The sequence below is a fragment of the Mixia osmundae genome, assembly GCF_000708205.1.
Source record: "Mixia osmundae IAM 14324 unplaced genomic scaffold scaffold_1, whole genome shotgun sequence".
NCBI lineage: Eukaryota > Fungi > Basidiomycota > Mixiomycetes > Mixiales > Mixiaceae > Mixia > Mixia osmundae.
The window spans coordinates 1,361,627-1,381,643 of NW_014575563.1; the positions used below are offsets into that span (position 1 = coordinate 1,361,627).

The following is a 20,017-nucleotide window of genomic DNA, read 5'->3' on the forward strand; positions in this document are numbered from 1 at the left end:
ATCAGCGCAGTAATGTACAACAATTTTACTGAAGCGTACTGAAAGTACGGAATGCGAAGTTCTGTTTGCGATGCGTATGCGCGTGCGCTGCGAGAAGCAGATTACACTTGTGCTGCGAAGTTACACTTGTTGATTCAGACCTTGTGCTGCTTTCCAGCTCACACAAGGCTAATAAATGTCAGTAACGAAAGCCAGATTGACTTCCGTGTACCGACGGGTATCCTGGCGGGTACTGAGGAGACGGCTGTTGGAAGTGGCTGCCGTAAGCAGCCGGCAGTTCGCCTGAATGGTTTGCTGAAGATGAAGGCATGGGATAGGCTCTTGAATGAGCCCAGGCATTATCGGCACCTGCTTGGTGCGGATTCTGCTCGGGACGATCTCTGGTGATCATCCTCGGCATCTGGTAGTGCTGTCCGTATGGACCCGGGGAAGGGCGGCCCAAGAATGGCGCCGACAGTAGTGAGGATTGCGGAAGGGAGACCTCGTACTCTGCTGATTGTCCTGTAATGTCTGGACAGGGTGGTGCTGTTTGTTGTGGCGTCAAGATCGGCTGGATATGCGGCTGCTGTAGCTGCTGTGTCGCACGGTGCCAGTCCGATTGGTCGTACATGGAATAATCTGACGAAGGATACGCCGATGTTCGTATGTCACTGATGAATGGTGCATTTGCAGGTGGCAATGATGGGTTGTGCATATGCAGAGTGCTAGTCTGGAGCTCTGGCCGACCGCGAAACTGCGGCACAGGCGTCGGATGCATTGCTGGCATGGCTTCAGAAAGCTCGCTTTGTGGGGCCGCGGAGTACGAGTAAGTGCGGTATTGCATAGCGTGAGGCGGTGGCGGCGCGCTGAGTGTACCTGGTATAGGCTCAACATCCGATATACCTTGCCGATGCTGAGTAGTCGGCGGCACAGATTTCGTTGCTGCTGATTTCCGGACGGCCCCGTATGGCTCACTTGGCGAGATCTTGCGCTTAGCGTTGCTACTCTTACGTCTGACATATCTGCTGGAGAGCCTCAGAGCATGCTACGTCCTGTCGGCCGAACCTACTGATACGTTGGATTGTCTTCCTTGAATCGCTCTTTATTCTGCTTGGCTGCAACCGTGTATACCTCGCGCTCGTGCTGTCAAGTCCTTTCAGCACGAAAGCCATTGCATGTCTGTGGAACGGACTTCGCTCAAGCTGCGCCATCGTTGACTGAGATGCTTGCTAAGCTCGGCAGTCTTCACGCCAGGATACTCGCGGTTGAGCTTGGGGCGCTCATAGCGCGAGAAGAGCAAGAATGAATTCAATGGTCGTGGTGGCAGACCGTCTTGTTTATCTTTCTGCTCTGTCAAGCCTATGATTGCATCCCAGATGGGCCTTTGGCTGGGGTGAAGTAGGTCCGCGGGAAAGGAAGCCTCTTGAGCACGCTGCTTACTCGATGCTGTCGAGGCTTCCGAACGCGAACCGTCAAGCGAGGGTGTTGTGAGGCCAGTGGATCTATGTGTCATGGTCGTGTCGGTTGGAGACAGAGAAATCGAATTCCGGCCTTCAAGCATAGTTGCCGCAGAGGCTGATGACACTTCGACACCGGCCTGATCCGACAAAGCTCCGCTGACAAAGGGAAGCACAAGGCGCTCCTCATCGCTGGCAAGTTGAGCTGCTCTGGCGTTCGCCAGCGCCTGATGAGCTCGTTGCCATCTGATGTCCTCAAAGCCAGCGACGGAGGCGGACATGCCCGGCACGGCAGCCTGATGATCTGGGGCCGCGCAGCATCAGTAAGGTGTCTCGATCGACGCTCACACCGGACGAACGACTGACTCTGTCGTCCTGAGGTCCCAGCGAGCTGGCACTCTCACTGGAGCTCCCACAAAACGGCCTTCAATGGGATGATGATAGAGTGAGCAAAGACTTCTTCGATGTTGGCGCGTTTGAGCATGACGCCTCCCGACCCAGGACGTTGACAGGTCGATCGGTGTCGTTTGAAGCGCGCCGGCTGAGAATTATTCAATAGGGACCTGTCTTGCTCCGCATTGATGAAATTAGGGTACGCCTCTCGCGATTGAAGCCTTCCTCCTGACTTTGCTTATCGCCGTCCGCACAGACAGGCAGCGCACAAATGCCATCTGTCACGGGATTTGCCTGACGATCATTCGGCTTGTCCCTGACTTCAATTGGATCTGGTAGGCTCGAACACGCGAGAGTCTCGAATTGAGCTACAATGATTCATCGGCACCACTTGCCTTGAGCTACCGTTGGCTGCCTCTGGCGAGGTGAAGCTAGCCCGCATTGCTGCCTGACGATGTCTTGCTCGCGTGCCGCGCAGCCCTTAGTGCCATGTCTTGTCAAAACTCATTTACCGCCCTGGAAAGCCGTGCTGGCTCAATTGAAAGCAGTGGTATTTGCGACTACCACCAGGGCAAGAATGCGCATTCTCGAAACCCAATTCCCTACTCTCTTCGATGTCCGAGGCCGGGCGAGCGTGGAAGAAGAGGCGTTTCATTCATTTCTGACGATTCAGTTGGGCTGTCGGGCGAGATCGCCAAGGCTCTCGTTCGGGGACGTGATCAACAAGCCGCACACGATCACATGCACACTACTGTGAAGGTGCCCCACAGTGCTGTTTGAGAACGACGAGGCGTGCTCGACGGATTGAGCATGGTGTTGAGCGTTTGCATCTGAGATCCCGGCCGGCACCGTTGGCTCCACCCCGCATGGTCTGAACGAGTCACATGGCTAATGCTACGAGCCGCGTTATGCTTGCCGGAAATCGCCAGCGAAGTATGCCAGCCGTGAGACCTTTTGCATCATTCGGAGAGGACCTATCATGACGGAGGACGACCACTTTCTGGACGAAACGTCGAACAACGTACATGGGCAAGGCGCGGCCAATGCCTCGGGCATCATAGTGGGCATGACGCAGCACCGGCTGGCACACGATTATGAAGGCAGCCCGATCGACTTGTACTGCACCCATGCGCGATGATGGAATGCGCGCCGACGTGAGTGTGCATCGCACGGGAGATGGCCGCCCCATGATATGCAACAAAACATGCGACAAAAGCCTGAAGATGGCGGCTTGCAGTCACAGATTGCTCGGTTTTGCAGAGGCTTGACCACGGCGCGCTTCCTGTCGCTGATGTGAGCGTCTCTTTGCCCCTCATCACTGTGCTTGCCCCTCATCACTGTGCTCGCAAGCTTATTGGCCAAATGAATGCATTGCCGTAGCCTTGCACGTCTGATAGTAGTACAGCGACCTGCTTGACGACTCTGCGCTGGGGATTTGCGTTGATGCGTAGGCGACGCAGTCCGAGCCTTGGGTCAAAGGGTGCGCTGTAGGAGACTGCCGGCTCCTGCGAGGCTTGGGCGCAGATCAGGATGCAGCTCAGCAGCACAAGCTCCGGCGCGTTTTGCAAATTTGCCGCGGCAACAACGCTCCAGATTGTACGCTTCTGTCTGCTGTGAATGGAATCAGCCAAAGCGCTCAGCCAGTGAATGCTCTCGTCCAGAACGCCCATTGGTGCTAGACGTCGCTCTGCTGCTGTCCTCAACGCCTGGCTGAGCTCGACCGTCTCGTCGCTCGACTCTGCAGCAGACGCCTACCAACCTGTGAGACCTCGCAGCATGTCAACCTTGTCCGAGCGAGCCCGTTCTCGCGGTCGCAGCGCTCATTGAGACATACTCAGCGCAATTCTCCTCTCGTCTCAAGAGTCGCATGATCGCGGTGCCTAGGTTGCCACTTAAGGGGCAGCAGTCTCACGGCCCTTCATATAAGAGCTCGCGTGCAAGCGAGTCGGACGACGCTGAAACCCATCCTGTGCTGGGTCGCTGCGGCATCAGATTGAGCTCAGTCACTCAAGACAGGTTTCGCCTCACTCAATCGTCTCATGGTCGCAGCAGCACTCATCGCAATCGCGTTCGCAATGGTAACAATGCTCTATCCGGGAACGTGGTCATGACAGCGACTGTGAATATCCATGTTGACACTAGTATCTACTCACGGCGCAGAGAATGGCTGCCTAAACCGCTTCCGCGCGCATGGAGGTCTTAAGTATCGTAAAGGTATCAACAGGACCTCAATCGTTTTGATCTGTTGTCGTGCCATCACGAGCCTGTTTCATGACTCTCAGGAGCGTTCGCTGAGCGTTGACGAGCTTCTCTGGAATGTCTTTTACATGCATTCATGTGATGAGATAGGCATCGTATATCACCATATCCTGGCCTGAAGGCGAGATAGTACGACCGGCACTAGCAATCAAGATGGCACTGTTGAGCCAAGCGTGCTTGCACTGTCGGTCTGTTTCTGCTTTGATAGACAGCCGCATGGAGTATGCTGACGCGGGTACGCTAGCATCTGTAGATAGCGAATCGAGCACATCGATCTGTCCGGTCCGGACGCCATTTGTCTGTAGGTAGATAATGGCACCGTCGTCGGTCTCTATACCATACCGCGTATCGAGCAGGGAAGTGCGCGTTCCAGCTGCCACATCGTCAGACGAAGTGAGCCAATCTGCGCCGCCTGGCAAAAGCCGTCCTCTGTACCACGTGTGAGCTTCACAGTGAAGGCGCAACGCAGCTTGCGCACTGTATGCAAGGACCCGATAGACTTCCTTCGCGGAACGAGACCATGTAGCGCACAGCACCTTGAGCCGTCTGGCCGACCTTGCGCAGCGGATCGAGCGTGACTTCGAGGTGGAAGGCAAAGTCAAGTCTGGGCACGGGCAGCGTGTACTCTGGTCGCAGCCAAGTCATATGTGTCGGCTGCTCTGATGTCTAGCAGTCTGCGAGTGGTCGAGGATATGCCAGGAAGGATGGGGTAGGTGCGTGAGAGCAAGCGAACGAGCTTTTTCCACATCGCGACTGCACAGACGGCCGACGGTCGACCCTCGTCATAGCGCTCACATTGCGTGCTGCACCGTCCAAGATGGGCGACAAAGTGAAGCAGCTGATCGAGCTGGGCTTTGACGAGGCAAGCAGCAAGGCTGCCCTACAGGTATGCAGTCAAATTTTGGTCAGTCTCTCAAGGCTGATCATGCATGACTGGTCAGCGTTTCCCAGACTCGATAGAGCGAGCAGTCGACTGGATCTTCAACAATCCTTCAGACAACCTAGATGGGCATGCTTGGGACCCACCTGCGCCAACGCTCGAGTATGCGCCGCCTGCACCAAGTCGACGCACGTCGCAAGATTATACTGCCTTGGATCCTCAGTCTCATGCGGCCGTGCAGGCTGCTCTGCAGCAGACAGCGCTCAATCAGACCTCAGCAGCTTCATCGAGCGACTGGCAAGATTCTCCAGCCTATCACACAGAGTTTCACTCAGGAACAAGCGAGATAGCTCGCAATTTCATCGGGCCACCCAACTTGACAAGAGATCAGCCGCTCGCAATCATGCCCCCGGCCGGTCAGTCTGATGCGCGTAGCAACACATGGGCTACACCCACGGATGATGACGACGAGATGGAAGCTGCGATCAGAGCATCATTGCGTGATCAGCAGGGAATCAATGACCTCGTTGACGAAACCACAATGGCCTCCAATCTCGCTTCCTGGGGTCAGCCGAATGCGACACAGGGGCGCTTCGCTGGACCAGGAAGCGACAACTCTGATCACATCGTGCAAGCGAGCCTGCTCAATCTGCCGAGCACGCAGAGCCATACGACAGCATCTCAGCTTCGTGACGGCCAACACGCGCTCCGAACTTTGCCCAGCGAACGCTTGGTCCGGAGTGACCTTGACCGGCCCATGGTCGTGCATACATTCTCGCCACACACCGCTTTGCTCGCTCCGCTCTTGATTGGCCTGTACGAGTTGCGCTCATTCCGCCAAGCTGTCCTGTCCCTTGATTTTGGCGAGCTCGCATCAGATGACATTGACACGGACTACTGGCAAGGTGGAGCGATTAGTGAAGCCTTGAATATTCGCATGGCTGCACTGCCCGCGCAGGTCCGCGCAATCGCTTCTTTGCAACGTCTCTTTGCGTTCATGGCACTCAGTCACCGCGCAATCATCGTTCCCAACGATTTGCTGAGCACGATTTCAGACTTGCCGCCACGAGAGCGAGATCAGGCAGTATTGCCAACAGTCACCGCAGAGAACCCTGTGGTCGATATGACCAGAGTATTCGAAGCGATCGCGGACGCCTGGTCTTACACTTGCGAATACCATGCCAAGCTTGCCATTGACGCAGGCCAAGATTCGGCGCAGGTCGAGCAACTCTTGTGGAACAGTAAGAGGTCAGTCTGCCTCATACCTCGCAGAGAAGAGACTGACGCCTCGGAAAAGTATCTTATTCCATCGAGGGCAAGAAGGCAATGAGGATCATCCGCAATCGATACTCGACGCAAGTGCGCGAGCTGCTCTGGATATCTATCACGATCCCAAAGAGTCTAGCGATGTCTATATGGCGCACGCACAGTCTCGCTCTTTTGCCTGCGAAGAAGGGATGTCCCTCACTCACCCTGCCAATACCGTCGTGATGCCGATAAGAAGACCAGGCGCAAACCACACCACCTTCTCAGACATCGAGCCATTGACCATCAATCTTGAGCTTTTCTTGGATCGCTACTTGTATGGCAAAAGGCAGGCAGCTCAGCAGCTTCGCGAGCAAGCTGATCAGAAGCGCAAAGCCAAAGTAGTACTGCAGGATAAGCTCAAAGCGATAAAGGACCCAGACGGTAACGATCACATCGAGCTCATGGAGAAAACGCGCAAGTACCTGTTCATGATCTCGCAAGAATGCGATGACGATGAGCGGCAAGCTCGTCAGCAGAAGATAATTGCCAACCTTGAGATCGCGATTGCTCATGCCCACAGAGCGGCGGAATGTATGCCATCCGTGTCTTATCTGGTAATAAGCTCAGAAGCTGGTTTGCAGACTACAAGAGCGGCATCGCAACTTTGCAGACAGAGCTAGACGGACTCTATAGCGGAGAAGAGTGGTCCCAATGCGGTCCATACCAACTGCGAGCTATGCTGCTGCATACAGGCCCTTACCCAAAGCACGACGCATATCATACCTATATCTGTCGACAAGATCGATGGTGGCGCATCGTTGAGTCTGACATCAGTGCTGTCCACTCTCTCGAGTCGCAAGTTCTGAATACCAATCTGGGCGTCATGATTGGCTCGGGGCCATGCTTCCTTCTCTACGAACGCCAAAGTGCGCCTTCGCTCGACAGTGTTCGCCCGAACTTGGCCAGCATCATCGCCAAGGACAATGCGGTACTTGCTGCAGAGCATGACTTGCAGCTGCACGCGTCGTCTCTTCCGCAGCCCGCTGAGCAGGTCGACGATGTTGCGATGGCCGTAGAGGACGCGATCCTGCCAGTCAGCGTTGCCGGCGCTGCAGAAGAGGTCATGCAGCTCAGAGGAGGCTCGCTAGCGACAAAGGAGCCCAATGCCGCTCTCAGAGAGTCTGGAAGAGGAGGTGATGACGACGACGAAGATGACGAAGATGAGCAAGAGGGCCTTACGGGCGTCGAGCTCGGCTTTGCAGAGCCGATCGAAAAGTCTCTCGATCCCGTCGCCATGGTTGGCAAGCTCGGCGGCGCGCCTCTTTGGCTCAACCCTGCCTTGCCGCTGTCACCGGACATGACTCAGTGCGGCGTCTGCCGCTCGCGTGCGATGAGATTCTTGCTTCAGCTCAACGCGCCGGTAGTCGATTCGACACAAGCGCCTTATCGGGCGATCTACGTCTATACTTGTCCGAATGGCCGCTGCGTCAGCATAGATGCCTCTCGCGCGACGCGTGCCTGGCGAATACAGTTGGCAGAGGGCGGACCCTTTGGTCTCGAAAGTGGGACAGCAGGATCCGCAGATGTTCGGACGATGCGTCAGAAATGCCATGCCGTCCTTTGTGCGCACTGTCATCTGCGCGCATCACATCGTTGCAGCTTGTGCAACACTGAACGCTACTGTTCGAAAGAATGTCAAGCTGCCAGATGGCCACTGCACAAGCCGCGCTGCCAGAATCGCTCGGACCAGCAAGGAGAGCAAGATCAAGATCAGATCTCGGCGAAGCAGTGGAAAGCATTCGAGATTGTGTCCGAGAGTGAATGGATCGATCAGGAGAAAGAGTCTGGTGAGTACCATGATGACCGGCTAGCCTATGCTCACACTCGCTCGGCTACAGTCCCAAGCATGCTCGCCTCGACGCCGTCTGATCTGGCTCACATGGCTAATGTGGACGAGCCTGACACCGACACGGGCGTCGACGGAGCGTTTCTGCGCTTTCAGCATCGTCTGTCAAACGAGCCAGAACAGATCCTCCGGTATGCGAACCCATATCGATAGCTTTCAGAGCTGATCGTTGCGTAGGTACAATCGCGCTTTTGAAGGCTCAGTGGAACCGCTGTGGGTCAGTTCGACCGGCAAGCCCAAGCCGGAAGCTATCTCTACCTGTCCCATCTGTGATGGTGCTCGGACGTGCGAATTCCAAGTAAGTCCCCTGTCTGCGCATCTTATGTGCGCTGATGGCTGCGTAGATCATGTCGACCGTTCTGGGCATGATCGGCGTCGATGATACGCAGCAAGACTCGCTCGACTTTGGTACCCTGCTCGTTTATACCTGTCAAGCGGCTTGTCAGATCCCTTTGAAGACAGAACCGACTATCGAGGGCACGGCAACCTCTGGCTGGGCTCAGGAGCTGATCATTGCCCAGAACTTCACATCGCAAGGCATGAAGAGCTTGCAGCAACAGCAGCAACGAGCTTCGTGAGGCGAGAAAGACATTCAGCTTCATGCAATCGACAGCGATCAGTAGCTGGACACATCAAATCCTCCAATATGGGGGGGAGTTTGGTGCCGATCACTTGAAGAAGGGTCGCTCAGCCTGAGGTGTTAGGCGAGCGCCGTGTCGGCGAGCACCTTCAGGCAGATCCAGAAGAGCGCTGTGCGCTGTGATGCGATTGTCAAATAGGACCACAGTACCTTTGCCCAAACCGCCTCAGCCGCCCCATCTGATGCGAGTCTGAATATCGTGAGACTTGGCTAGATGATCGTAAAGGAAGTTGAGAAGCGCGTCCGATTCTTCCCGCTTATAGCCAACGATACGACGAGTGAATTGAGGCTGCACATAGATGGCACGTTGCCCGGTGACCGGATGAGTCCGGACGAGAGGGTGCACATTTTCGACAGGCTCGCGTCGAACAATACCGCCGCGCTTGCCGTCGCGACGCAAATAGTTGGCCTGCTCGTGGCCTGAATGCACGACTTGCAGGCCGTGGAGTCGCTCTCTAAATTCTGGCGACAATCTTTCGTATGCCTTTGCAGTGTTGACAAATAGAGTATCACCACCGCTTTCAGGAGAAGAGAAAAGGAAGAGGCTCGTCAAGCCAGGAGGCTGCGTCTCATACGAGACGTCTGCAATGGCGCATAAGTCTTTCTCCAAAACAACCGCCGAATATGCACCGACCAGAGTGCCAAGTGACCGAATTTGTGCGATCGCTCTTTTCGTAATTGAAGCTGCTTTTGCGATCGCGGTAGACCAAGTGGACCTCTGGGTAGCCTTCAGGGTGAGCTGAAGTGGGATGAATGTGCAACCGGCCAAAGTAACGGGCCCAATCGAGTGCATCGGGGACCGATAGCTCTTGAAAGTCTTGCTCTCGAAAGATGAGGACACCGCGGCGAGCTGCCAGGACTGAGAGCTGATCCTTCTGCGCAGGCGAGAGAGTACTGAGTTGCACACCGCTGACTTCCGTGCCGATAGCGGGTGTGATCTCGGCAGTCTGAGCATTCTTCAAGAGCTCGTCGAGCGGGTTTGTGAGGGGATCGGGCACACGCGTGCCCGGGTCAACGTGTTCGAAGTCGGTCAGAGGCTCGTAGTGTAGCGAAGGATCCGGGCGAGGAAGCCAAGCATCGAACGCATAGTCTGGCTCGCGAGCGACGCCTTGGGCGTACGTCGGGAAAAGATGCAGGTCCTTCTTGAACTTCTCGTCGATCGAGGTGTCCGCAGTTCCTGCTCGCAAGCTCAGTTTGTGAATCGTCTGCGTCGACATAGTGTGAGATTTCTGAGCGTATGGAAGGGGTAGAAGATGGCTTATGTAGGAGGCAAGCTGGGCTTTGTGGCAAGACACGTGCGTCGCGCTCACGCGTCACGCCATCGCTCGCAAACTTCGCGCAATGTCACTACTCATCAAGTATCGCATCATTATCTGTCCTGTCCACGCCATCGCTGACTCAGCTGCATGGTTTGCACCACATGTCAGCACGTCCGCTTGCGCAAGCCTTCCGTATTCCTGATGACGTGATGAGCATCTCGCTTCGAATCCATCTTGAGCGGTCCGGGTTGGCACTGCTGATACAGCGCGACTCACTATGTCTCGAAGAACAGGGTCTGATGATTTTACAGAGAACTCGGCCAGCAAGTCAGATCGAACGCTCTTTGACAGCGGCCTCTTTCCAACATTCTCATCAGACAAGGCGCGCGAATTGTCTGATCCCTCACTGGAGGCCAAAGGTGGTCAATCGGTCCTTTCGACAGAAGAAGAGACAGCGGAATGGCGGGTGCGCAACCATCGTCCGAGCGATACGTATGAGGGGCTTCATCGTTGGGATCCTAAAGCGACGTGGGCGCCCGAGGAAGAGCGGCGCATCCGACGGCGTATCGACTTGCGCATTATGACCATGCTCTGCGTCATCACATTCGCCCTTCAATTGGATCGGGGAACCATCAGCAACGCACTGAGCGACAATCTGCTGAGTGATCTTGGCCTCACCACAGCTGATTATAACAATGGCATGACAAGTGAGTGATGCGTGACATGTCAATGGCGCAGTCTGATCGCATTGTCCAGTCTTCTACTGTTCATTCTTATTCGCTGAGCTGCCATCTCAGCTGATCGGTAAGAAAGTCGGCGTCGACCGGTGGCTCCCGATTCAGATGGTTTTGTGGTCCATCGTTGCCATCTCACAATGCAGACTCACTGGCAAGACAAGCTTTTATCTCACTCGCGCATTTCTCGGCATAACAGAAGGCGGCACGATACCTGACTCGATCGTCTATGCGTCCCTATTCTACACCAACGGCGAGCTGCCCGTCCGCCTCAGCTTCTATTGGGTCACTCAGACGCTTACTCAGATCGTATGTCCTGTCTACGTCTTGAATCTGGTCGTAACGATCAGCATGGTCGCGCAGGTCTCCGCATTCATAGCATACGCGATTTTGCGACTAGGCAGAGATGGTAGCTGGCCGGGCTGGAGATGGCTCTTCCTCATCGAGGGGCTTCTCACGCTCTCGCTGGGCATCATTATGTGGTTCTACATGCCGGCTTCGCCGACGCAAACACGATCCTTTTGGTCAAAACACGGCTGGTTCTCTGAGCGCGAAGAGGTTATCATGGTCAATCGCATCCTGCGGGACGACCCTGCAAAGGGGGACCTCAGCAATCGGGAAGGCGTCACATTGGCGCACCTTCAGGCTGCCGCTCTTGATTATCTCCTGTGGCCAATCTATCTGGTAAGATACAATGCAAGCAGGCGAAGGACGCGACTGATATGACACAGGCGGGGTTGCTGGTCTTTGTTGCCTATAAGCAGACGGGTGCCTACTTGACCCTAGTACTGCGTTCATTCGGCTTCAGTACGCTAAACACTAATCTCCTCACTGTTCCCGGCCTGGTCTTTTATCTCTTCAACATGGTCTGGCTGGCCATCGTTGCGCGACGTACGAAACAGGCTGCATGGACGAGTCAGATTGCGACCGTCTGGATCATCCCGCTCTTGATCGCCTTGATCGCCCTGCCCAGTTCAGCCTCATACTGGATCCGGTATGCTCTCATAGAGCTTATACAGAGCCAACCATATGTGCATCCCATCCTCATCGGGCTCGTGTCTGCCAATAGCGGAACGGTGCAAACGCGAACAGTCTCAGCAGCGCTGTACAACATGAGTGTGCAGGCAGGCTCCATCATCGGTAGCAACATCTATCAGCCAAGCGATGAGCCGCTCTATCGCAAAGGCAACGCTGCTCTCCTCGCCATTACCGTCTTTACAGGTTTCCTGCTCATCTTCATCTCATATCTCTTTCCCTGGCTTAACAGACGTCGAGCGCGTCAGTGGGCACAATCGAGCGAGCAGGAGAAGCTAGACATTTTGCTCGGTCAGCGAGCCTCCAACAAGCGCATCGACTTTAGATTTACAGCATGAGATTATGTAAAGCCACTGCAGCGCGTGTCATTGCTTGCATCCTCGTAGCTTTTGGTCGATGATGAAGGCAACGAGTGTACTGCAAGCTTAGTGGAATAAAAGCCACCTTGTGATGCTCGTCGGCGAGGGAAAGTTATGCACTGACTGCAGTATTCGCAATTCGCGAACAAAGTCAATTTAACGGAATTCATCGGGCGTACCCCTCCTTGGTTCATTGATTGCCCCGGCAACTGCTCATCGTCTCATCCTCACTCCTGCTTCTGCACTCCGCCTGAGCTCACCGGCAACCGCATCTCCCAGCCCCGTGCTCAGCAGCCTAGGTTGGGTACAGTGTCTGCACTATAGCCTCACTGCTCTCGCAGCTATGCACGCGGCTCGGTGGGCTTGCCTGTGCCTAGCATGGCAGGTGACGGCGAAGAAACAGACGACCGAGGTGACGATGGAGGAACTCGTTGAACTTTCCGACACCGACTCAGGCTCTCACACGTTCTCCGTAGAGCATGATGGCCTGGTCATCGATACAACGGTCCACATGAAGGAAAGGCTGCTTGACGCTGCCGGCAGTACCGGCGCACCCGATGGTACTTCCAACAGGCTCGAAGAACGCTTCCCGGTCCCTGTGCGCCGAAGAGAATACAATATGACCCACAGCGTCAGAGGAAGCTGCTTCAAGACCGATCCTACCATCTATTCGACTGTTGCTGCACACGGTCAAGTCGTCCTCAAGACCAACGAACTAGGCGAAAGGTTCTATCCCGATGTCGTGCTCGTCCCCGGTGCTGGTATGCATAGTATGAAGACGCTTGAAGAGGGAGCAGGCGGCAATTCCTACAGAGTGGCCTTTGTCATGCAGCTCAAGTCCTCGCAGGCCGGTTGGAGCAGCTGCTGCACTGTCCGTCGCATAGAGATGATCCTGTCTGGCGCTCATTGCCATGCAGACATACTATACTTGGGTGGGCTGGTTCAGCTGGCGCATGAGTAGGACTACTGTCATTTTATCTCTGGCTGAAATTGACGCCATTCGCATTTTCGCAATCACAGTGGCTGTCAGCTTCGAAAAGATCAGTATGTACCAGTACTGCTTTCCACATCGTTTCTCTGGAGCGATCCGGGACAAGTGCGACGCTTTCGTCATCTTGAGCCTTGGCAATCCCTCAAGCAAGTCTATTCTGCTCAGTCCGAGCAGAAGAATAGCCAATGATGGGCATGCAGGCGTCACCAAGTGCAATATTGCGCTTTCTGAAGAGACTTGCGAGCAGTGCGATGAGAATACAGCATGGTGACAACAACAATGCCATGCAACGGTCTAGTCTTCCTTCGCCTTGTTGTCTCTTTCAGCGCAACGTTGCCGTCAAGAGCAGAATCTTTGATGATGCCCAGCACGAGCGGAACGGCTATAGGTCCAGCTAGAATGGGCATGAACTGCAGAGTTGTTATCTTGTGGGGACATTAGAGAAGGCCGAGCATTGAAGGATAACAAAACGAAACGCGCGAAAAGAGAGCTCTTTAACTTTGGCAGATCCCCTCATCGCTCCAGTGAGATCGTCAGGCCAGCTCTGCTGTACGATGATAATCGCATGCAGGGCCTCGATGACGTCGGTTTGTACGTCCCATCCGATAGGCATATTCTCAATCGTGCTCGACGATCGCTTTCGGCACATTGACACCATTGCGCGTGTTTGATGGCGTGCGCGTGAGCAACATGGATTCGACCTGTCTATCTTTCAAGACGATGCAACACTAGCTCGAGGGATGCGGTGTTTGCTGCGCTCTGACAGTCAGTGACAGTCCGGGCACCCAGCGCTTTAGAGCTCCGAGGATCCATTGGACAGTATCGGCAAAAGCTTTGCGCTGATATTCCTCAACGGTGTGACGCGCCTCGCCATCCTCCGTGTTGATATCGATCGGCTGGAATGTCAAGGGCGCAAGAATCTTGCAGTCGTGTCTCGAGTGTGAAGCTGTGCAAAGCAATGTGTTCCCTGAACATAGTCTGAATGGGCCATTTGCTGCGAGCATCCGGGTTTTGCAGCAGCAGACGATACACGAGTCTGTAAAGAGGAGTATAGCCCTCAACGCGAGCATCTTGAGCCGTCGCGTGCTCGCGCGAATGCGCAAGTACTTTGCTCGAGCATGTGGGGCTCCGGCTTGTGCCATTGTATGGCTGCGATTGCAATTGGCTTCGCGACGCGACGAGTAGCTGCTAGTCGACTGTCCGGCGGCCACTAGCGGTGCTTGAGCTTGAGACTCAACAGATAGTGAGCGCAGGCTTGAGGCTCGCATCATCAAGCAGCGTATCACCGTCATCTCAAAGAGGTCAAAAGCCGCACTAGAGCAGCTCGCAAGTCAGCAACAACAGAGCTTGCAGCTCGCGCACGCCTTCATCGACCCAACGTACTGTGCTGCTCATTGGCAACATGAACATGAATCTCAACGATCTTGCCAATAGGCTAGCGGCCGTACAAGGTCCTAGAGGGGCGCGCTTCTTCGGTGCTGCTCGCAAAGGTAGGCTTGCTCGTCTGACCGTTATGACGAGTCTGACGCTGGCAAGCAGGCGAGAACTACGAGCTCAGGACTGATCTGAATAGTCAGTATGCGGACAAGCGGAAGGAAGCCATTCAGCGAGTCATCGCCAACCTGACTGTTGGCAAGGCACGCTCCTTCACTGCCATACTCTCTTGAGCGTTGTGCGAGCTCAGAGAGCCTGCAGGATGTCAGCGGCCTCTTCCCGGACGTGCTCAAGAACATGTTGGTCAGATTGAGATATGATTGCTCCCCGGCTGACGATCGCGCGCAGGCAAACGGAGGATCTCGAGCAGAAGAAACTCGTCTATCTCTATCTGATGTCATACGCAAAGACCCAGCCGGACCTCGTCATTCTTGCTGTCAACACTTTCGTCAAGGTGAGCATGTCCCAGACCTCGATGACACGCCGCATGCTCAGTCTGCGCGGCTGCAGGACACGGAAGACCTCAATCCGCTCATTCGCGCGCTCGCGATACGGACAATGGGTTGTCTGCGCGCCGACAAGATCATCGACTATCTCTGTGATCCCCTGAGGAAATGCCTCGCCGATGATAGTCCGTATGTCCGCAAGACAGCCGCGATCTGTGTCGCAAAGCTATTCGATCTCAAGCCAAGCCTGGCTATCGAAAATGGCTTCATCGGTCAGTTGCAAGATATGGTGGCAGACAGCAACCCGAGCGTACGCTTTCGTCGGCCAGTCCGAGAGATATGCTAATTGGGCAAGCTAGGTCGTCGCCAATGCGATCACAGCGCTCTCCGAGATCGCCGACTCAGCCGAGGATCAAGGCATCTTTGTGATAGACAAGCCGACTCTCAACAAACTACTCGTAGCGCTAGGCGAGTGTACAGAATGGGGGAGGATCGCAATACTCTCTGCAGTCGCAAAGTACAGGACATCAGACGAAAAGGAAGCCGAGCACATCTGCGAGCGCGTCATTCCCCAGTTCCAGCACGCAAACGGAGCCGTCGTGTTAGCGGCCATCAAGGCATGTCCATCTCTTCGGCCTCGTGAGATGGTGTGCTGATGCTTCTGTAGGTCATCATGATCCATATCAGACACGTCACTCGCGATGACTTCCTGAGGATGATAACGCGCAAGATGGCGCCTCCACTCGTTACCCTTGTCTCGTCCGCGCCAGAAGTGCAATGGGTCGCCTTACGTAACATCAATCTCATTCTACAGAAACGACCAGACACACTGACGACCGAGATGCGAGTCTTCTTCTGCAAATACAACGATCCACCGTACGTCAAGAACGAGAAACTTGCCATCATGATCAGGTTGGCCAGCGCCACAAACATCGACACGCTCCTCAGTGAGCTCAAAGAGTAAGCTTCCTGTGGTCTCCTATGCAATGAGCTAATGTGAGGAAGCAAAGGTATGCATCCGAAGTAGACGTCGACTTTGTGCGCCGAGCCGTCAAAGCGATAGGTCAATGTGCCATCAAGATTGAAGATGCCGCAGAGCGATGCGTCCATGTCCTGCTAGAACTCATCTCGACTCGCGTCAGCTACGTCGTCCAAGAAGGCATCGTCGTCATCAAGGACATCTTCAGGAAATATCCCTATCGCTACGAAGGCATCATACCGACGCTCTGTGCCAGCTTGGAGGATCTCGACGAGCCCGAGGCGAAAGCATCACTCATCTGGATACTCGGAGAGTACGCTGAGAAGATCGCGAACGCGGACGAGCTGCTCAGCACCTTCCTAGACACCTTCACAGAAGATCCTTTCCCGGTATGCTACCCGTCAAGCATGCGCTCGAGCGCTGACGTCCTCGAAACGTCTGCAGGTGCAGCAACAAACTCTTAGCGCCATAGTGAAGCTATACATCAAACGACCAGAAAGCGCGCAAAATCTGGTACAGAAGGTTCTGCAGCTCGCGACGAAGAACTGTGATAGTCCAGATATTCGAGATCGGGCGTACATCTACTGGCGATTGCTGTCATCAGATGCGGATGCAGCGCGCAGTATCATACTTGCGCCACGGCCGCCCATCTCGATCCCGCAAAGCTCCTTGTCGCCGGCAATATTGGATGAGCTCATCAACGAAATTGGGTCTCTAGCGAGCGTCTATCATAAACCTGCCGAGTCCTTTATAGGCCGCGGGAGGATCGGCGCCAATGACGTACAGAAGAAGGCATCAGAGTGTGTCTCTTCCCTTGCTTGAGAGTCTCCTGCTTAAGAACGCGGCTTGCAGATTGCAAGAGGATCAGCTGGGCCAGAATGCGATCCAGACCGTCGTGGCTGGACAGAACGCAGAGAATCTGCTCGACTTTGATGACGATGAGCAACTCGAGAACACCGGCTTGTCGGCGACTGCACCCTCGTTCATGCCCGTTCCTTCACCTGCCGGCGTCGTGCCCAAGAACCCATTAGATGACCTGATGGGTCTGTTCGATCAGGTCGGACTCAATACGCTGCCGCCTGCTGTGCCAGTCGGTGAGCCTGCCATACAAGCCAACGCATTTGACGACATGCCAAACGGGAATGCGCACGCTATGAGACCACAAGATGACCCCTTCGATCTCATATGATCGTCAAGTACTGTAGCATGCATTTCATGACGACGCATTACTTCCGTTGACTATCGTGCCAGCCTCGCATTCGCTGAACATGCATAGCAACACTGTCGCGGAGGGCCGCTTGCTGCTTGACCTGAGCCTCATTCGCTTCTAGCATCCGGCGCCAATCTTCCAACCCGGCGTTTTGAGCATCAAGAGCGTGCGCGACATTGGCAATGTAGGACAGATCTCCAGCGAGCTGACTGGCTCCGGCTGCACTAAGCTCGCGAATGCCCGGCAGGACACCCATCGTGAGGTAATCTAGCACGGACAGTGCGAGCGACGTCAGCCACAGGGAGATGACATCTTCCGAATTGAGCGTCAAAGGCGCGTCTTCTTTCGATCGAGTGAAGTACGAAGCCGAGGGTGAAGAGGCGTGCCCATTCTCATGCCCTTCGGGTGACTGGTTCGGTCGCGCTCGCAAGATTGCGGGCGGCGAAGGCTGGTGTAGCGCTTTTGGGTCCACAAAGGGGAGGGTCTCGATCGAGAAGCCCAGCGCGCTGTCATCGGCATAGACTTCGAACAAGCGGGGGAGGTTGAAGAGACCCTCGCCCAGGCGTGAGATCGTTTCCGTGGGCGATACTGAGAAGGTGGGGATCTGTACGACCATCGCTTTGCTTTGCTGTTCGGGATGCCCTTGCTGAGTCCAGACGTGCAAATCGGCATATGATGCTAGAGCGGATAATAATGGTCCCAAGATAACATCATGCAGAAGCGCTTGACAAGCTTGAGCAAGCTCGCTCGATTTCGCTTTTGCATCCGAGCAAAGGATGTGCCCATGACCATCACGTGAGGCAGCTTCGACAGACTTGAGCAGCTCTGCGAATTCGACCGAATTGAGCGTGGACTGTCTTAGCATCATGATTGCGCTCGGCGTTGTCCCCAAAGCTGCCTCGCGAACATCCTCTCGCGCATTTGTACCCCTGTTGAGCATGCTGATGCGATTCCTGGCATTGGTCTCAAAGCTGGATGCGCGTTGGGCAAGCTGTCTGCAGCTTCCGAGCAGTCTTATACCGAGCTGGAACGTCGCCCAGTCGTCTGGCGAGTAGTCTAAACCATCGAGTTCGGGGCGCCCACCAGCTGAGCCTTGTGTCACTCGACGACGATCAGCATCTGCTCGTTTCTTTCGCTGTTGTTCCCGGCTAGCAATGACGATGCTAGCACGGTTCGTGTAGAAGTCGCTGAGCACGGAATCGACTGCTGCCACGTAGCCGACCATGGCGTAACCATGCGTAAAGTCGATGACTCGCCTGAGTCCGTCTTCTGCCATCGCAAAGGCGGATTGCCCATGCTCGATCAGCATCCTGGCAGCCCGAGCGTCTGCGATCTCCGATAAGGCAGAAAGACTGGCCTGGAAAGCGGATGCTGATGTCCGTTGGGAAAGCTCGGCAAGTAAGAACATCCGCTCGAATTCGCTGTAGTTGCTCTGAAGGTCCAAAAAGGGTTCGAGTAGAGCTGCTTCCCATCCTCTGATGACTACTGATGCAGCAGGCACGACCGCACCTGAAATATCCGATTTCGAGCTTGATCGTCGCGAAAAGGAGAGACGCTTGACCGAGGCTCGTCTGTCCCTGCGAGCAGATGCGGGATCGACATTGACGGGCTCTTCGGTCGCAGTGGCGTTGTGCGTTCCGGATTGCTTTGTCATGACCCGATCGACCTGGACGCAGAAAGCTTCGGTAGCATGGTAAGCATTGATCAGTTCGGGTAAGGCTCGAGCGGCATGATACTCGGACACGGCTGCGAGTCTCTGACCGAAAGTGGGTGATTGCGACTCGATCAAGCTCTGCAAGAAGCTCGCTAATGTATCGGCAGGATCCGGGAAGATAGCGGCAATGGTGATGCGCTCTTCCTCGAGCAATGCCAGTAAATCGGCACAGTATGACTCGAAGAAGGCAGTGAAGGCCACTGGCTGGTGGTCCTGAGTAGCTGCAGAGCTAGACTGCTCGACCAGGCTGGCAGATGACCAGGTAGCGAGGATACTGGTTCGCCTTGAAGCAAAGTAGTAGTTTCGAAACTCAACCTCGCGTTGTATCTGACTGAAGATAGCGTAGAAGTCCCGGCAGCGCTTGACATCTTTGTCGGTGATGGCAGCGATCAGGCTCGCCGACAGAGAGGCCTCTAGCTGATTCTGCAGCGAGGTCATGAGTGCATGTCGTTGCTCGTATTCTGGCGTCTCGCGAAAGACGACGAGCGACTTTGAGGCTTCTGAGAGACGTTCTGCAGCTTTGACAAACTCTGAGAGGGCGAGCAGCGAAGTGATCTCTGCCTCCAAGGTGGACCAAGACTCAGCTTCGCGGAGTACGACGCGTGTGGCTTCCATCCTCGTCTTGACGAGATCAAGCAAGGCAAGGCGCTCCATGACGGCGTGAATGTCTTCCTTGACTGGCTCGTCACGCTCTGCAGACTGTCCGACCGGCGGACGAGTGACGCCATTGGTCTGAGTCGCGCTCGCATTGGTGCTCTGGATCCTGTCGAGCGTGTAGCGCAGCAGGAGAGCATTCTCGCGCATGAGCTGTAGGTCGAATGCAAGACGTGGCGTGGCTCTCGCAATGTCTTTGATGGTGACATCCGTCTCGAGCGCAACTTCGCTCGTGGCAGTCTCCAGCTGCTGTATGAGCGTGTTGATCTTGGCCTGTAGTCCGGCCAAGTCGACTTGCTGCGCAGTCTCGCTGGCCTGGCCGGTCTGAGAAGCCGATAGCAAGTCGGAGAGCCATACCGAGCTGTTGTCGGCTTCCTCGAGGGCGGCCAAGTCGAGTGACATGGCTCGAGTACGCTGAACTTGCCCTTTGAGCGTGTTGG

The 20,017-nt window shown here is 55.1% G+C and overlaps 10 protein-coding genes across 10 annotated transcripts; 5 read left to right on the forward strand and 5 right to left on the reverse strand.

The window, feature by feature from the left end:
* Window positions 1-178: 178 nt before the first annotated feature.
* On the reverse strand, window positions 179-1,920 carry L969DRAFT_42366 (uncharacterized protein; the record flags this gene model as incomplete). Its single annotated transcript, XM_014715499.1, has 5 exons — window positions 179-1,001; window positions 1,049-1,122; window positions 1,172-1,740; window positions 1,803-1,827; window positions 1,894-1,920. 5 exons carry the CDS (start codon window positions 1,918-1,920, stop codon window positions 179-181), a joined length of 1,518 nt encoding a protein of 505 aa, XP_014570985.1.
* Window positions 1,921-3,409: 1,489 nt separating this feature from the next.
* L969DRAFT_84325 (uncharacterized protein) lies at window positions 3,410-4,139 on the forward strand. Its single transcript, XM_014715593.1, has one exon. It carries the CDS (start codon window positions 3,477-3,479, stop codon window positions 3,654-3,656), a length of 180 nt encoding a protein of 59 aa, XP_014571079.1. The 5' UTR covers window positions 3,410-3,476; the 3' UTR covers window positions 3,657-4,139.
* On the reverse strand, window positions 3,830-4,808 carry L969DRAFT_84326 (uncharacterized protein). Its single transcript, XM_014715594.1, has 2 exons — window positions 4,567-4,808; window positions 3,830-4,517 (listed from the first exon to the last, which is right to left on the reverse strand). The coding sequence occupies exons 1-2, from the start codon at window positions 4,731-4,733 to the stop codon at window positions 4,163-4,165; spliced, it is 522 nt and encodes a 173-aa protein (XP_014571080.1). The 5' UTR covers window positions 4,734-4,808; the 3' UTR covers window positions 3,830-4,162.
* Window positions 4,809-4,905: 97 nt separating this feature from the next.
* L969DRAFT_606840 (uncharacterized protein) lies at window positions 4,906-8,826 on the forward strand (the record flags this gene model as incomplete). Its single annotated transcript, XM_014715595.1, has 7 exons — window positions 4,906-4,974; window positions 5,030-6,216; window positions 6,266-6,807; window positions 6,858-8,063; window positions 8,115-8,253; window positions 8,300-8,420; window positions 8,467-8,826. 7 exons carry the CDS (start codon window positions 4,906-4,908, stop codon window positions 8,698-8,700), a joined length of 3,498 nt encoding a protein of 1,165 aa, XP_014571081.1. The 3' UTR covers window positions 8,701-8,826.
* On the reverse strand, window positions 8,791-9,979 carry L969DRAFT_91911 (uncharacterized protein; the record flags this gene model as incomplete). Its single annotated transcript, XM_014715596.1, has 3 exons — window positions 8,791-8,879; window positions 9,138-9,344; window positions 9,397-9,979. 3 exons carry the CDS (start codon window positions 9,977-9,979, stop codon window positions 8,791-8,793), a joined length of 879 nt encoding a protein of 292 aa, XP_014571082.1.
* A 319-nt stretch (window positions 9,980-10,298) lies between these two features.
* Window positions 10,299-12,128, forward strand: L969DRAFT_43990 (uncharacterized protein; the record flags this gene model as incomplete). The annotated part of the gene is made up of 4 exons (XM_014715597.1): window positions 10,299-10,728; window positions 10,778-11,064; window positions 11,119-11,439; window positions 11,487-12,128. The coding sequence occupies 4 exons, from the start codon at window positions 10,299-10,301 to the stop codon at window positions 12,126-12,128; spliced, it is 1,680 nt and encodes a 559-aa protein (XP_014571083.1).
* Window positions 12,129-12,660: 532 nt separating this feature from the next.
* On the forward strand, window positions 12,661-13,411 carry L969DRAFT_91913 (uncharacterized protein; the record flags this gene model as incomplete). The annotated part of the gene is made up of 4 exons (XM_014715598.1): window positions 12,661-13,020; window positions 13,067-13,106; window positions 13,170-13,286; window positions 13,341-13,411. The coding sequence occupies 4 exons, from the start codon at window positions 12,661-12,663 to the stop codon at window positions 13,409-13,411; spliced, it is 588 nt and encodes a 195-aa protein (XP_014571084.1).
* A 229-nt stretch (window positions 13,412-13,640) lies between these two features.
* L969DRAFT_153243 (uncharacterized protein) lies at window positions 13,641-14,542 on the reverse strand. Its single transcript, XM_014715599.1, has one exon. It carries the CDS (start codon window positions 14,430-14,432, stop codon window positions 13,869-13,871), a length of 564 nt encoding a protein of 187 aa, XP_014571085.1. The 5' UTR covers window positions 14,433-14,542; the 3' UTR covers window positions 13,641-13,868.
* Window positions 14,543-17,188, forward strand: L969DRAFT_14673 (uncharacterized protein; the record flags this gene model as incomplete). The annotated part of the gene is made up of 10 exons (XM_014714913.1): window positions 14,543-14,630; window positions 14,680-14,768; window positions 14,836-14,873; window positions 14,923-15,028; window positions 15,085-15,330; window positions 15,380-15,619; window positions 15,688-15,980; window positions 16,031-16,388; window positions 16,444-16,799; window positions 16,852-17,188. The coding sequence occupies 10 exons, from the start codon at window positions 14,543-14,545 to the stop codon at window positions 17,186-17,188; spliced, it is 2,151 nt and encodes a 716-aa protein (XP_014570399.1).
* A 37-nt stretch (window positions 17,189-17,225) lies between these two features.
* Window positions 17,226-19,979, reverse strand: L969DRAFT_14674 (uncharacterized protein; the record flags this gene model as incomplete). Its single annotated transcript, XM_014714914.1, has 1 exon — window positions 17,226-19,979. One exon carries the CDS (start codon window positions 19,977-19,979, stop codon window positions 17,226-17,228), a length of 2,754 nt encoding a protein of 917 aa, XP_014570400.1.
* Window positions 19,980-20,017: the final 38 nt, after the last annotated feature.

Bases quoted from the DNA above. Each gene is read 5' to 3' on its own strand.
- L969DRAFT_84325 (XM_014715593.1), top strand. From the start codon at position 3,477: ATGCTCTCGTCCAGAACGCCCATTGGTGCTAGACGTCGCTCTGCTGCT.
- L969DRAFT_153243 (XM_014715599.1), bottom strand. From the start codon at position 14,432: ATGACGGTGATACGCTGCTTGATGATGCGAGCCTCAAGCCTGCGCTCA.
- L969DRAFT_84326 (XM_014715594.1), bottom strand. From the start codon at position 4,733: ATGACTTGGCTGCGACCAGAGTACACGCTGCCCGTGCCCAGACTTGAC. The intron at 4,518-4,566 runs GTGCGCAAGCTG...CACGTGGTACAG, and splicing joins CTATCGGGTCCTTGCATACA to AGGACGGCTTTTGCCAGGCG.